The sequence below is a fragment of the Mustela putorius genome, unplaced genomic scaffold (genome assembly GCF_011764305.1).
Source record: "Mustela putorius furo isolate JIRA1106 unplaced genomic scaffold, ASM1176430v1.1 tig00003899_pilon_pilon_pilon, whole genome shotgun sequence".
Taxonomy (NCBI): Eukaryota; Metazoa; Chordata; class Mammalia; order Carnivora; family Mustelidae; genus Mustela; species Mustela putorius.
Genome location: NW_025422048.1, coordinates 5326502 through 5343788, shown reverse-complemented (window position 1 = coordinate 5343788; position 17287 = coordinate 5326502). Strand labels below are relative to the sequence as shown.

Here is a 17287-nt window from a genome sequence, read left to right as displayed (position 1 = left end):
TGTGCCATTAAAATGGACAAACCTAGGGATTTTCAGGGAAGAGAAGTGATCTCTACCTGTCTCTATCTATTAAATAGGCCTTTCAAATGTACTTCTGAAAATGGAGCAATTATTCAGCTGAGGTTTATATGGAATGTTAATTGTTTAATCACTGCTTTAGCACTAAGGTTGCATGTGATGCAATATCAGATGTTCTTGTGGATAAGAAAACTGAAACAGACATTTATTGGATTTCCAAATTCTCCACCCCCAACAGGACCCTCGTAGCAAATATTGAGTGTACTTTTTTGTAATCTCTGGAATCCTATTTCCCTCACAGCCCTTATTTCTTTGGAAATGTCTTATACGATTTCACACATGCCATGAGTTGGATACTGCTTACAATACATGGAGATCATGTTAACAACAAGGCCAAGGTCACCAGTTTGATTCCCTCTCTGGTTGCTCCTTCTTGGTATCCTTTGTCGGCTCCTCTTCTTCTCTCGGTCGCTTAAAGGTTAATGTTCCCCAGGGTTCCTCCTGAGCTTGATCTTCTCATTCTGTATTTTCTTTCTCTGGGTGATTTCATCCATTTCCAGCACTTCACCCTTCATTCATATGCACACTTCCATCTTCACATACAGAGAACAGCACACAGCCAGACAGCCTAGGTCTAGACTGAGATCCCAGCCTTGGATAGGCACACTCCCCATCGATGTCAGGAGCTTGGGCTGGGTTAAGGGCATGTAAGAGTTCTGAGAAGTTAAACATCTATCTTCAGTGGATGCGGTGTCATTGGGGAAGTTGTCACCCCTTCCTGCGAATGGAGGGCATGCCTATGGTCCCAGAGACCTAGAGGCTACATAGGGTGGGTGTCTAACCCATACAGTGGTCCTGCTACCACATGTCTCCATGGAAGCCAATAGCCTTGTCTCACTGCAACATCTTGGGCTAGAGTAGTACAGCCTAAGCACAAAGAAGTCCTTTGCCCTTCTGAATCCAACAGCTTGTTTTGAAAACACCTTTGGCAGGTACAGGGTATAATAATAAAAAGTCACTTTTAAAGATGAACAGCTGAGCTTTCATCCAAGTCATTTCTTCTAAGTATATAGGTATCTACCGTTTTCTAGTTATGAAAGCTGTGCTTTATGTATTACAGAAACCCATGCAGCAACTTAATTATTGGAAGAACAAGCACAGCCATTTTTAACAAGCTTAGTATTTCCTATGGGGGATGATATAGCCGGATCTGTTGATTGTCCATAGAATGATTTAGTTGCCAACATCACTTTGGAAATCTGGCTTTGTTTTCATTTACGTAAGCAATAGCTTAAAATTCTTGAATAATTTTTCTAAATCATTGAAAAAACACAGGAGAGCTTGAGTCAGTGCTGATGAACAATTGCACCACTTCAAAGTAAACAAGTATGAGTCATCAATACATAAACACAGTTGCCCCAGAATATGTGGGCAGACACTAGTAATTTATACAGTCCTTTGATTAAAAGGAATTAGATTCGCTTTAGTCATGTTAGCTCAATTAGATGTTGAGCTTTTCTAAACCAATATATTCATGATCGCACAATTTCACTGACTTCCTGATCCAATGGGCTAAGCCTTTTTCATGGTATAATGTGGCACAAAGGGCTGACATGTCAAGAACAAATATATGTTGAACATTCCATTACAATTCCGGTGATCACTAAGCTGAAGTTGTTCATCACAATATGGAATGTAACCATTCAGCTTATCTGACCTAAAATAAGTTACATTGCTAATAAAATTTATAAGTGATGTAATTTAAAACTTTCTCCCAATGAACATATTTAAAGACAGGCCAGGGAGCATACAGACATTAAGCACACAGCTCATTCCAAGAGGCTCTTTCAATAGTGTTACTGATTTTTTTTTTCTTACATAGCACATGAAAAGTATAAAATTATATAGCAGCATGAGAATTTTAAAGCACCCTATATGCTAGTCTACTTAGGACATCTGTTTGAAACATTAACATTAGGAAACACAAACCTATTCATTCTCTCTCCTCCCACCCCCATCTTTTTGTTATTTTAGACAAACAAAGGGGATGCACTTGCCAACCGAGTCCAGAACACGCTGGGAAACTATGATGAAATGAAGGATTTGCTAACTAACCATTCTAATCAGAATCATCTAGTGGGGATCCCAAAGAATTCTGTGCCCCAGACTCCCATCAACAAAAATGAACCGAGCTTTTTCCCAGAACAAAAGAACCGAATGCTCCCACCTCACCAGGATAGCACTCATCCCTCAGCACCAATGCCTCCACCTTCCGTCATGATACTGAATTCCACTCTCATACACAGCAACAGGAAATCAAAAGCTGACTGGTCACGTGATAGTCATAACGCTAACATTGTCCCAGCCAACCAGGCCAGTGGTCAGCCAAACAAGCTGCCGCCGTCTACACAGGACCAACCCCTAGCCCGACTGGAAGACTTCTTTGTCTACCCAGCTGAACAACCCCAGGTTGGAGCCACTGAAGAGTCAAACGTGTCTGCAAAGGAAGACAGTAGTCTCAAGTCCAGTGCAGGGGATACGTTCAAAGAAATCTTTCAGTCCATCTCATCAGAAGAATCTGAATTTACAGTGCAAGCTCCTGGGTCTCCCCTAGTTGCCTCCTCTTTGTTAGCTCCCAGCAGTGGCCTTTCAGTTCAGAACTTTCCACCAGGGCTTTACTGCAAAACAAACATGGGGCAGCAAAAGCCAACTGCATATGTCAGACCCATGGATGGCCAGGATCAGGCACCAGACGTCCCTCCAACACTGAAACCTTCAATTGAATTTGAGAACAGCTTTGGGAATCTGTCATTTGGATCACTCTTGGACGGAAAACCCAGTGCAGCCAGTTCAAAGCCTAAACTGCCAAAGTTCACGATTCTCCAAACAAGTGAAGTAAGTAATTTTTAAAGTTTTGTTTCTGTTGTTTCTTTCACCACCCCCCCCCCTTTTTTTTAGTTCACTGCTCTAACTTCTATGGTCAAGTATTGACAAGCAGCTCTTATTTACCTTCTTGAGCCAGAAATGAGACTCTTCAAGGTCAGTCTGTGTCCCAATCTTCTGTCGCTTGTGACTTGAGTGATTACCATTCTGCAAATACAGTTAAATCTCCATAATGTGGAATGGCCAAAGACAAGGTCAGTCTGAGTGAGTGAAAAGTTGCACTTACAAAAGAGTTTCAGAGAGCGCACTTGTAGTTATATGTACAAATTAATAACACTGGATATTGTAATCGGTCGTAAGCAGTGTGAGGTCCACGAAAAGATTGGGAGTCACCATAGGCCTTCACTAGCAAATAGCATTTCATAAGCATAAAACACAGAAGCTTCTTAAGGTACAAGAATGTAAAAGTGTGATTTGCTGGCATCAGAAGTGGAAGGCATTCTTTAAGAATCTTGGTTTCTTGAGTGCTTATGGGGCCATTCCTTGGCAAGATCCTAACGTTATCTTCCATGTCCCTCAGTCTTCCCTTCTGCACCACTGTCTTCCACATGTACCTCCATAGCCTTCTTACACTACCTTGATCCCTTCTGTCAAAGCCAAAGGCATTGTGCTCAACCACAATCCCCCTGGGTTTAGAATGACTAAATGTCCTACCCATCTTTGGAATCATTGCCTTATAAAAGAGAAGTTGGAGGGACCCAAGCTTCTCCCAAAGGAATGAATCACTAATGATTGGATCCCAGACCTTGTGGCTGCTGGGTGGGGGACATGTACTGGGTGCCCCTCAGATGCCACCATGTAAGCGGCTGCCTACAGTACCTCCAGCACTTGATTGGAAGAAGCTACTTCTTTTAGATTGGATTCCTGTTACTGGTGCCTGAAGGCTTGAAAAGATGTAGAGGAAGAAAGTAGGTTGAAACTTTTGCTCAATAGGAGGCCCAGACAGTCGATGTGAATTGTTGCAGATTCCAAGTTAGTGGGGTCTGAATTAGAGAAGTCTGACCATGTGCACCTCTGGCTCTTGCGCCGTTATTCATTACTCGTATTCAGCACACGCGGTGATTGCAGAGGACAATGGGACCGTGAAGTGGGAAGGAGGAGTGGGGCTGTGGATTATATTTTTGGAATGCATGCTTTCCATATTGTTTCAACCCTGAGGCGGTTTTGCTTCTTGTATCATCATTCATCAAGTCTTATCAAGCTTCCTCCTAAGTATCTCTCCAGCCAGTCACCTCTTTACCCTCCCTGCCTTCAGAGTCCCCATGGGCCCCTGTGACTGCCCCTCCTCGCTGCTCTCCTTCCCTCTGGTCTCACCTCTCTTCCAAACCGTCCTCCATGTGGGCTGACTTGATGGGCACATCCAGCCATGTCACTCCCTGCTTTTGATTCTTTTGAGCCTTCTCATTGCTTCCAGGACAAGGTCCAGATTTCTTAGTTCCGCATAAAAGCTCTTCACTCTGATTCCACACTCCTTCTCTGACTTCCCATTTTACCATGTCTTTACATGCAAAGTCTCAGCATCGTGGAGCTACCTGTGGTTCCCTGTCACATCATGTGTCGTCACACTTCCTTGCTTTTGTGCCTGCCGTTCTCTCAGCCTAGAATGTCTTTCCCTACCCTCCCTTGTCTTCTGGTGAAATCCTGTTCCTTCTTCAAATCTGCTTGATTGTTCTTTCTCTGTGAAAGCTTCCTTGACTCCACAGGCTTACTGTAGACTGCTTCCTCTGGGCTCCTCTAACACTTTACGTACACCTTGACTAGCACTTTACTTCATGTACTGTAGTCACTCATTTCATGTGTCTATCTCCTCTATTAGACTGTGAACTCCTGGAGAGCAAGGGTTGTCTCCTTCCTCTCTGTGTCCCGAGCGCCTAGCAAATGCCTGGCACATAGTAGATACTTAATAAATGTTTGTTGAATGAATGAATTTCAGAAATGGTTACTCAAGTACATTTTCTAAGCCATGGCATTAATCAACTAACACGAACCAAGGGAAGCAAATACTAGCAAATCCATCATCAGTTTTATCTCTTGAATGGTACCCTGTCTGCCTATGTCTTACTCTGCTCTGCTACTACACAGTTGTTTGGAAATCCTCATCCTAATTTCTAGGGGATGACTTCATATGGGATCATAATGCTTAAAATCCAAACAGAAGCCTTCCTCAAGAGAGGAGTATAATGAGAGGCTTCTTGTCCCTTTGCTTGCCCTGCTATCTACGGCAGTGCCATCACTCAGGGCTGGTCTGGGAATGGCACTGGCACATCAAGAGGTCCATCAGCTTGCATCCATACCTCGTTAGCCAAGTGACAGGTCACAGACCCAGTGAGATTCACTCCATTATAATCCTCTCTCTTGTATCTCTTGTACATTCACAACATGGCTGACCCAGACTCAGAAATGACTTCATGCTTTTTTTTTTTTCCCTTAGTGCTTTGGCACACCAATGAGAGGGGCATTTCCAAAGAGAGTCTGAGCTGTCTTCAGCTCTGGAGATGATGATCCAAGGAGCTGCTATGTGCACTCAGCCTTTGGTGATGGTACAAATAGATTTTGGTAGAGCCTTGTATGAAAAATGGGTCAGGTCCAATAAAGTAATGATGAGAGATCAGTGGAGAAGATACCTATTTTAAAACCTAGGTCTCAAGGAAGTATTTGAAAAAGGGGTGAGACAGAGGCTTAGGGCCCTAAGGTCAGGAGGACATACTGGCTTCAAGAGTAGTGGGAAAACTCAGGATAGGACGAAAGAAAAGAGGTCCAACAGCCTGCCCGGGAGCTTACAAGGGTGTAAATTCAAACATGGGCATAAATATAGACAGGGTTGAACATTATGGAGCTTTGTACCTAATAGAGTTTATGTGGCTGGATGCACTTTTCAAAAGCACTCAGCTTGAGAATTCAGCCCCAGTCTTTGGTGTCAAGAGGTTCAGGCATTGGGATCTGGGTGTCCAGTCAAAGTAGCCATCATTGATGAGTGGTAGCATTATTCCTTGGAGTTACTGCTAAAAGGGTTTGTCCAGAGAGCAGTCACAGGGTCTCTGTGAGTATTTCCCACTCTGACCCTGGATCTAGGGAAAGAGGCTGTTCCATGTATTAGTGAAGTGCTTTTGGGAGCAGAGGGGCAAAGTGGGGTAGGTGGGGGTTTGAACACCAGAAAACACAGCATTCTACGATGTACAAATAAACAGATAGGAATATACTTGTGAGTTGAGGGACAAAAACTATTACTGAAATGGAATGAGCCTGTGTGTGTGTACGTTTGCTTGTATGTCTATGGTCGTGTATACAGTGGGGAAATTTTAATTTCAGCCCATCCTTGTAATAGTCCTTTGGCTCTTAGGATTTCTCTATCAATGATAAAGATTCTAGGAGTCTAAACAACTTTATTGCAGAAGGTCAGCATTTCAATTGAAGCATGATTTTGGAACAAAATAATTTGTTTAAAGACTTAGTTTTACAGAATTTACTAACATTCCAGGCAACTCCCCATTCCCAACCCACCAAAAAAGACTGATATGTTCTGCAGTTGAACTTAGGAGAATTTTCTAGGAACTGCATCTGAGAACAGTAAAAGATTGACATACACCAAATGGAAACTGGGGGTAGCTTGCAGATGGTATTTTATTAGGAAATGAATTTGCTAATAAATGCAGATTTATATGTGATTTCGTGATGTATGTTTTTGCTTACGTTTCTCATTAGGATAAAATCTTTTGGTGTGGCTAGCTTTGCTTTTGGGTGCAATTCATCGGTAGCCTGGTTTGGGAAGTAAATAATTGCATGGAAATGAAAGGATTGATGACAGGTAGTATTTCCATCCTAGGTCAATAAGCTTTCATAAGTACAGTACTAATGTGTAGAATGCTATCACCATAAAGGATTATTTGCCTTACAAGTTGCTCTTGGCTGTGACCTAAGGCTATTCCAAGGCTCTGAATGCCTCAACATTAGGAGGCTCTTAGAAGAGTTTAATGGAACTGATACGAATGATGGGATCTGGCTTTAGCTAATTTTAGTGGCTGGCTTTGTCAACCAGCTAAAGTTATGGCCCACATTTGTGACTGTGCCTGTTTTGGTTTGTATCCTATGCAGTGAACACCATGGGTATAATTAGCTTTATTTATTATGAGGTAGATAGGAAGCTCAAGTCCCTTGCATGAGAACTGCGGAAAACGCTGGGAACTTAGCATTTGTGTGCTGTGTATGCCCAGGCAGCTCCTTCAAAAAATGGTGGATCACCAGCTGCTATGTGCAACCGGGATGATCATTTTCCACTTGATGTACCTCATGAGTTTAATTTTTTGGCTCATTCTTACAGAAGTGAACTAGTATCCAGTCCGAAGCTAGGACAGGTCTTATTCTCACCACAAAATGAATGAATATACCTCTGGAATTCCTCCCCCTTTCAGGGTGCCCCAGAGGCCTTGACCTTAGCACATATTTCCTCTGAGAAGGGAAGCCGGGAATGCAGATAGATCATGGAGCCTTGTGTTGTTTGTGATGGTGAGGTCAGAGGTGCTGCATGATTAGTAAGGGTGTCTTGCTCTGGAGACATCAGCTTTTCCTCTCCATGCTTTCCCAAGGCTCTTTATGGTTCTCAGCCATGTTTTCCTTCCTTGGTGCCCCCACTCCGCGCTGTCCCTTGCCCTCCATTTGCTCATCAGCACTAGGCCAACTGAGGTCTAGAGCTCAGCTTGGGCTTAGGAAAGATCTTGAAGATCCCCAGTTATGTTTTGTTTTGGGTTTTTTTTTTTTTTCCTTCTCATTTCCTCAAGTTCTGTTCTGTAGCATCTGTATTTTCTTTTCTAAGGCTTTATGTGAGTGATTCTTGCCCTTGGCATTCTGGAACAATATCTGCTATTTCTTGGTGTTCTGTGATTTTAAATCCCTTGTCACTTTGAGCATTCTTTTGGTTGGAAAGAAGCCAAAAAATTGACTTATTTTTATTCCACAAGGAAAAACTAAAACCCTTTAATTCCTACACCATACAAATTTTAGTCCTCTTTTATAAATCACACATTTTAAAACATCAGTATGTATTCATCATTTCGGTGCATCTTTAGAAGAGAGCTGAAAGCCAATTTTATGTGAAGAAGCACGTGCTATAGTAGCAAACAGGGTTTAGATGAGGTCCTACTGAGCTGTGGTTTCCAAATCTGGCCTTTACTTGCTCTGTGAACTTGAGAGTGATTTTGGCTCTTGTTTTGTGGGGACTTCACACTAGCTCACAAATGTGGTTTCTTCCAGCGGTCCATCCCTGAGGGTGAGCTAATCCTTTGTGATGGGCCCAAACCTGCCTTGTTTGTGAAGTGACTGCAGCCGTCCCCTTGTCATCCAGACCCTACCAGGAATCTGGGGACAGCGTGGAGGGATGTGATCTCTGCCAGCACCATCCCCTTACTGTCATCCCTCAGAACAGCTGGGGAAATTTTAAGACTAGGTAACTAAGGGGAAACTAGAATTGGATCCTCTTTGGGGATTGGATACTAGTTCGGCCCAAATTCAACTCATTTAAAAAAAAAAAAAAAAGATAAACAGTTATCTGCTATACTTCACTGGAAAACACCAAGCTGTGAACTCAGGAAATAGCCTGCTAATCCCTTTGTCGCTACCCACTCACATCATGAAAGATGGAGAACTTCTATTTTCACATTAATTCTCAGAAAATATTTTGACAGATTCAGCACGCAGTAAAGTGATAAGCTTTTGTTACGTGTGTTCCAAATCATCCTGTTATCACTGGATATATCGATTAGCTTAGTACATTCTGAGCCAGTCATAAAAACAGGCTGCTCACATTCTGTGTTAAAGAATAAGAAAAATTGGCAAGTAGATAACCATATTGATTCAACCCAAATAGTGAATGCAAAGGGCTTTAGAGAGGAGTTATAAACTCATTATGGCTCTTGTAAGTCTCTTTAGTATTTTTTTAATTGATGTGAAAACAAATAATCTTTAATTAACTATCTTTTTAAGAAGTACCATGCTTTGATTACCAAATGGAGTTTATAATATAAGTGACTATAATAGAAACCTCTCCTTTTTCTACTTTATAATTTACAAATGCTTTCACATACATCATCTTATTTTCCCCCACCTGTATTGAGGTGTGATTGACAAGTAATAATTGTGTATGTTTGAGGTATTCAAGATGTTTTGATATACATGAAAATTGTGAAATCATTTCTATGATCAAACAAATTAACATATCCATCACCTCATATAGCTGCTGTTTTGGGAGTGTGTGGTGAGAACACTTAAGGTTTACTCTCTTTGCCAATTTCAAGTATACAATACAGTATTGCTAACCATAGTCACCATGCTGTACCATAGATCTCTAGAACTTAGTTATCTTGTGTAACTGGAACTTTGTACTGCTTGACCAACATCTTCTCCTTTTCCCCTCCCTGTAGCCATCTTATTTGGATACTATTCTATCAGAGTCCAGGATTATCATTATTCCCTTTTCATAGATCAGAAGTGTAGTCTGAGAGAGACTTAGAGTTTTTTGTATAAAGTCACACAGCGAGCAAGGGACTCTCCAGGGACTAGAAGCCAGGTCTTCGGTGCCATTTCCTTGATGGCATTTGGTGCCCAGGATGCTACTGTATATGTATGGCTTAATTTTCTCAAAGTAGCTTCTCTGCTGGCATGTAAGGGGCAAGAGAATAACGAGCTGAATCTAGCTTAAGCTGAAATTCTCTTGCTGGATTCGTATTTCAAAAGTCTGAGGCCAAGCATACCAAAAGAGCAATTTTTCTTGTGGTATTACAGGTTATAGTCATGTGTTTTTCATTTGCAAATATGGTGAGAAGTAGTGTTTTTGCAATATCCCTAAATGAGTAACATATGACACAACTTGTTAGAGGATCTTTTCTTGGTTCATAAATTTTCTGAGTTTTTGCCTAGTTGGTAAGATGACTTTAGCAGACTTTAACAGAGCACTCAGACAGCATAGCTCAAATTTGGATTTCTGGGACTGAAACTCAACCACTGTGGAACTAAACCTGACATGTGAATGAGAGGTCAGTAAAAAGCAGGCATGAACATGATTGCTGTAGAAGGTACAGTAAGACTTCTCTCAAGTGTTTGACTACTCTCCCCCACCCGCACCAAGTAGACTGATGGAAAAAGTTTACAGATCATCAAATTGCAAGAGTAGTTAACAAAGGACAGACAGGATCCCTGGCTTGTATTTGTAGGTACTAAGAGGGTGAGTCTCCCTGGATGTCTGCCTAAGAATGCAGGTCAGCCATGGATGCCTGCGCAGAAAGTCACTGTGAGCTTAAGCAAGCTACATAGCTCTGAAAGGTCTTTGAAAAATGTATAAGACTCTGGAAATGGATGATATATTAGCTTTCTGTAGATGCCCTAACAAAGTATCATAAACTGGATGGCTTAAAATAACAGAAGTATGTTCTCTCATGGTTATGGAGGCTAGAGATCCACAAAGGTGAAGGCAGGGCTGAACCGCCTCCACTTGCTCTACAGGCAAATCTTTCCTTGCCTCTTCTAGCTTCCAGGTGACCCTTGGCTTATAGCAGCATCACTACCATCACTGTCTTTCCAATCACCCATCTTCTCCTTTGTAGGTCTCTCTGTGTCCTCTCCTCTTCTCTTCTTCTTATAAGGACATGGGTAATCAGATTTAGGGCCCACTCAATATCCAAGACAATTTCATGTCTGCAAAGACCAGATTTCCAAACAGCCACACTCTGAGGTTCTGGGTAGACATGAGTTTTGGAGGCCACTACTCAACCCACTATGAGAGGGGTCATTCCTTCCCTTCCCAGACCAGGAATAGAGGGAGGCCAGGCAGTGTTCATTGTGAAAAACCCAAGCTGGTACAGTGGAAGCTGAGAACTACCCCATCTCAGAAACCACTGCAGGTTCGGAGCCTAGTTCTCTAAGCTCTTCACCTTGACTGTGCCTATTAGCGAGATCGTTTTTGTGGATAAATGATTAAAGTACAACTGTGGAAAAGTGATTTTTAAAAAATATTTTAGAATAGTAAGAATAAAGGTGTATTTTTTTCTGATTAAGTAATAGAGAAGAAAGAATTTGTCGATGCAATGGACTCAATTATGAAGGAGAGCTTAGGTGGCCAGGCTTATTCTGTGAAATAAATATTTTCCATTGTATGGGCCATCCAGCCAGTGGCAGGTACTCCACTCTGCCACTGTCATATGAGAACAGCCAGAGATGGTACCTGAATGAATGGGCATGGTTGTGTGCCAGTAAACTTACACTTGAATACCAAAACTCCAATACCATGTATTCCCATGGGTCGTGAGATGTTCTTTTGATTTCTTTCAACCATCTTGGAGCATATGAGCCATACATTAGCTTATGACCCATACAAAACCAAGCAGTGGGCTGGATCCAACTTAGAGAACGTAGTATGCTGACCCCTGGACCAGATCTAGACAAAGCCTCAGAAAGTAAGATACATTTGGTATCCTTTGTGTGTCATCAACAGGAAGATGGCTTTGAGCAGAGAAGGGAGAAAGGTTGGCCCTTCAGCAGGTAGAGGGCAGGATCCTAGAGACAGGAGAGATGTCAGTAGTCAAGGTAGAGCTGGCCCCTGGAGTAGAGGCTTCATTAGGTCTTATACAGGTGGATAAGAAGGCTCTGCATGCAGAATCAGAAATACCTTTCACACTACAAATCCCATCAGCATTCAGGAGGGTTCTTTTTCCTTGGTAACTCATGAGGTAATGATGATTTGTCTTTTGCTGTCTTAGAATGGGAGTGCCTGTGTTCCTGGGGCACTGAAGTATGGATTTGACTTGGGTGTGAGGTTATAGGGTTGTTTTTTTGTTTTTGTTTTGTTTTATTTTGTTTTAGATCCCAGGAAAAGCAAGTCATCCTGCACAGTCTGAGACTTTGTCTTCAATGGGACAAAAGGACCAATGTTCTATGGCAGTCTGCATGGGCTCTTTGGGGCTGATATGTGGGGGTGGGGCATTTGTACACGTATCTCCCTGGGAGGCCTGAGAAGCCAGTGGACTTCTAGGGTAGTATCTAGGCTCTGAAGAGCTGCTAGGAGAAAGGATCTGTCTCCTCCAGGCTTTAAAGATGAAATGAAATTGAGCTAAGGCTTCAAAAAATTAATATATGTGGGTTGATGGAAAGAAGGGAGAGAGATCTTAGCCAGATCAAACGAACTGAAATAAAGCCTTAGAAGTTGGTGGAGTTTCAAGGGCCATGCTCCTGTGATGGAGGGATGCCACAATAGCTCTCTGCTTGAAGTATGTACCATAGAAGAATTGTTACATCTGTGTCATAATTTTATTAATGAGGTCGGGGGTGGCCAAGGCAGCTGCCATCTTGTACAGTCTCGGGAGTCACCATTCACATAGACTACACAGGTGAACAATGACTCCTGAAGCTGTTTTTAAGGAAATGGTGCTGGCTTTAGAGCAAACCTGCTGTTGGACCTCCCTTTCCTGTCAGCATCTAATTCATCCAGATCTTCAGGCAAACTTACCAGTGAAGCTGGCCTCCTCTGGGATACCCAGAAATGCCCTCCCAGGGACTCACTGGAGATGCAGACCAGGATGCTTATGCTGACTAGGGTCTCACTGAGCATACCCACACAGAGTCTCTCTGCAGCTCTGCTTGATTTGCTTGAACAAATGTGATCTTCAGATCTTCGGGATGATGAATAAATCTAACATCCTCCCAGGCAAGATTAATGGGTAAAGAGGATCCATGTTAGAGAATTCAATTTGAATCCACAATCCACCTATTATAAATCTCAAAGGAAATGGTCTTGTTGGATAAGTGAGCACATTTGGCTCAAGAAGGACATTAAAAAAAAAAGTGTAATATTTTGAGTTGTTCACATTGAGTCTGATATTATGAACTGTGATATGTTAAATCTGAAAATATTGTCATCTACATCATTGGAAAGGTCTGTTAGATTATCTATAAGATATTTTATTTTATGTTTGTTTTATTCATTCAATGATTCGACAGACTTTTATTGAGTACCCATTGTGTGCTGGGCGCTATGCCAGGACCTTGAAGGCCGAGATGGTGAAGACATGTTGCCTGATCTTAAGTAGTTTAAGTCAGGGAGATGTGGACACAAAAACAGAAAAATCACAGTGAAATATAATAGATGCTTGTTGAGTATTCTTTGGGAGTGGAGAGAATGGTTAAGACTGTCTGAAGTACTCAGGAAAGCCTCTTCAAGAAGGTTGAAACTGGTGTGCTGGCTCTTGAAGCATGATTGGAAGTTGTCTTGGTGAAGTGGTGGTAAGAACATTTCCTACAATGTCAGCCTACATCAGGCTGTAAATGGGACTGGCGATTCCTGAGAGGCCAAATAATCCACTCTGTTTGGGGAGTTTGGGTAGAAGATTGGTTGGGAGGATTGGGGTCTTAGTGTCAGCCCTAGGTTTTGAAGAGCCTTTTAATGCTCTAAGCATTGCAGATGGTGTTTTAGATAAGTCATGCCAGAAGAGGGATTGGCCAGGATTGCAGGAAGGGAGTAGCAGGCATGATAGGGCTGGTGAGATTTTAGACAGAAAAGAGCACTGAGCAAGCTATTAAAATGTTCCAGGCCAGAAATGCCATAAATTTGAATTAGGGCCATTTTGTTGATTTTTAAGGTTGATTTGATGAGATTCAGGGATCATTGAGAGAAAGCTGGCAGAGAGGTTCTAAAATGACTTTGAGGTTTCTAGCTTGGGCAGTCAGTGGTTAGGGACACCAATTACCCAAGATTCTTTACTTTGATACCCAAATCCTCACAAAGCAAGTAAGTTTCGTCTATCTCTTTTATTGTTATGTTGTCATGATATTATAGGCTTTGAATGTCATGATATTTGATTAATGTTTGCCCAGTGCTTTTTGTGCAAGTCTTTGTACAAAAAATCATGATTATTTTCTCATGCTTTGATGAAGGATTTATTTCCTATAAATGACTTTTTTGGTTCTTCACTTAAAAATTAATATCTTATCTCAGAAAAATGCTAGTACTTCAGGGAACATGGGAAACTATGCTGAATACTTTCATAGAAATCACAGAATTGAAAGTGACAATTTTCTGTAAGTCACGGAGTATATGAAATACCACATTGTTTTGTATGCTATAATTTTTGAAAATTAAACGAACACATTTCATTGAATTTCTCTTGTAATGATTACTGTGGACTCTGCTATGATCCTTCCTGATTTTTTTCCCTTTAGACTCACGCTGTCTCCACAGGGAATGTGCTTTCCATGGAGTGTTGGTGTAACTTTCCACTCAACACTATCCTCCTCCCAGCCATGATAAAATCTTCAGGAAGAAATTGCATCCTTTGACTTTGGTGAAGCTGGAGTACGGTTATTGCAACTGGCTATTTAGATAAATTGTTACCTTAGAAACTGTTAAGCTTTGCTTCCTTACCTTTATTTGGTGGACATGGTCATTGCCTTTTCAGTTAAGGTCATGAATTTCTGGTGGAAGCAGGAGAAAGGAGCAGAATTGAGTTTACAACATGTTTGTGCTCCATGTTAACCAGGATTGAAATGTGTTTTTCAAATATAGGAAAAGATCATAATGTATTTACTATATTTTACTTATCTACACTTCTTCTGTCCTCAACTGTTTTACCTTCTCTCTGTAATTCCTACTTATTTCCTTATTTGAAAATTCTACTATACTCAGACTTCAGGAGCTGAGAGCCTCATTTTTTGGCAGTGGCAAACATAGAAGCCAGGTGGGAAAAGTTCTCATCAAAGGCCTCACTGTATCCAGTTACAGGGCTGAGCCTTGAACTCTAGACTCATAGCTCTGGACATTAAGTTAAAGGAAAAAGTCGTCAGTAGCCTAAAGAGCAATGGTATGGTTTCTAGAATTAGAGAACCTTCATGATGGAAGAACTCTGCAAAGCCAACCAGTTCCACTGGTTTCAAAAAGATGCATCAGTCTGCTATTAGGCTTCAAGTTCCTTGCTCAAGAATAGGCAAGTCCTTGTAAGCCATAAGTGAAACCTTCATCGAAGAGTAATTGCACCAAAAATAATCACGTGCAACATGGAACTTGGCTAGTCTCCACTATTCAAAGATACAGATTAAATTTCCTTCATAGGGTGTTGCAGCAAATATATTACTATGTGAAAAAAATAACATCTAGTTTCCTTATTTTGACTTATGAAGGAAAAAGCATCCCTACCACATAAATATGTTCTTTTTACCTTCTGGGAGGAAAAGAAAGGAAATTGCAGTTACAGTGTGTTATTGAATCTTCTTGGAATTTGCCTGTAGAGTTTGGGAAGTTTGAAAGATTGAAAGCCAATGCCTTCTACACACACACACACACACACACACACACACACATGCACACAAAAAACCAAAACCAAAACCAAACAAATACTCTCCATTTGCTTCAGCACTGTTTAGCCCTTAAATAGAGTTAGTCCTAATCCTATTCAAAATGTCCATGTGTTCTTTATTAAAGCTTTGAGACAGCAAAATGTATAATGAGTTGGGAAGAAATTACCAATGAAATGTTACACTTAGTTTGTGGATTTTAATTGCAACATAATTTATTATGTGATTTCTATAGATAGACATAAATATATTTCTTTTCAAATTGTTATATAACAATATAACACATAAAAGCCATATAATAAAATAAGCAAAAATTATACTTCGTCACTGCTGAGAAAAGATTACTATAATTTTTTTAGTGGCAATCTGATAGTAAAGTCAAAGTGGCATGGGGAAAAAAAGATTTCACTAACAGAAGCTTAAAAATTGCGTCTTCATAAATCAAGAGGATATAGTACTTAGAGCTAGAAATAACAGTGTTGTGAGTCCTGTTTTGAATATGCCATTAGGCATTTTTGTCTTTGCAGTCCTATTTAATCTGTACAACATTATTTATTCCAATAATTAGTGTTAACTTTCTTGGCAGTAGGCAATATAATTACCTTTAAAATTTAAATGGGATAAAAATGCCTTGAGAACATGGTTTAGGAAAACTCTCAATATTTATTTTCAATTGCCTCTTTAATTATTCATTTATGTAGTATTTAGAAAAAAATCTTGGAAACTGGGAGGCCACTGACAGAATGACATCCCAGATATATGGCTTCATTTCCTCAGTTGGTTGAGTAACATCCAGGCCAGCTGAGACCTTAGTCTACACGCCAAATTGAAGTGCCCCTACCTGTGTGCCTTGCCGATCTAAATACCCTTCATTTAGATCAGCCCATGCTGCTTTTTCTTATGCTGTTTGGTTCTCCTTAGAAAAAGTCTCTATCATCATCCCTGTTCCCCTCCCTTTCCAGGTATGTAAAATCGCAAGGTTGTAGCTTTCTGAATTATAAGCTTTGAACTCTCCATTCCCCAGGCAAGGAGGCACTTACTTTAGTTTATTTGAAGCCTCTTAGTGCCATTTATGTGACTCTTGATTTCAAATATAAATATGAAAGCAATTATTTTCTCAACTATATAAGTTAATTAGAAAGTACTTTTTAAGCTTAATAAACCCTATAATTCTGAATAAGCATACTGGTTTCAAAGAAAATCAATGTTTCTAAAGATGGGAGGCCTAGAACTAGCCTGCTCTGAGCCATTATGAAGAACAAAAGAAATCTCCAGGTAACATTGATTGTTATTCAATCATTCATTATGTAGTGAGCACATCTCCATGCATAATGTAGTTTCAGTCTTTATGGAGGACTCAAAAATGTTAGAAGAGATGACTGGGTTTTTGCCAATTCCAGTCAGATGCTTGGCACAGAATAGGTGCTCATTAAACATGTGCTGAATAAGTAAATGGATCCATGGAAGAAGTAAAGAGTCCATAGTGTGTCTGTGGCAAGCAGAAAATAGTCACAAGAAAACACATCTTCTCTGGTGGGGTAACAAGGGACAAACAGAGGGTATTTTAGGAACAGGCCTTTCTTGAAGATGAAGACCCTAAGATTGACCAGCCAAGAAGGCTAGGGCTTGAGGAGGGGAGCCCTCTAGGTGAGGGGAATTAGATGACCAAAGATGAAGAGTAGAAGTAAAAAGAGTTTGGGTAAGGAGCAGCCAGTCACTGAAGCAGCCTTGTTTGACCTTGTCTAATACCCCTGATGTGCAGAGTACGGTGCTGGGGCTTTGGGGGAAACAGAGTTGGACAAGATTGCACACTACATTAAAAAAACTTAACTCTAGCAGGGCAACTAAGATATTCACACAAATAACCACAGAAGGAGACCAAATACCAGGGTTCCAGGAGCCCAGAGAATGGAGAGGGGCAAGCTGGCTTGCAGATCGAGGATAGTTCTGGGGAAGTGTCACCATCTACACCAAGTTCTATGAAGCGCTGAGGTTCATT

The 17287-nt window shown here is 41.0% G+C and overlaps 1 protein-coding gene across 4 annotated transcripts in view; it reads left to right on the top strand.

The window, feature by feature from the left end:
• Nucleotides 1-17287, top strand: part of AFF2 (AF4/FMR2 family member 2) — a 453773-nt gene that overhangs the window by 160403 nt on the left and 276083 nt on the right. For all 4 annotated transcript variants that reach the window (XM_045068128.1, XM_045068126.1, XM_045068127.1 and 1 more), the window contains exon 3: nt 2053-2913. In XM_045068128.1, the coding sequence (XP_044924063.1) occupies nt 2053-2913 (861 nt within the window). The remainder of the gene's footprint in view (nt 1-2052; nt 2914-17287) is intronic.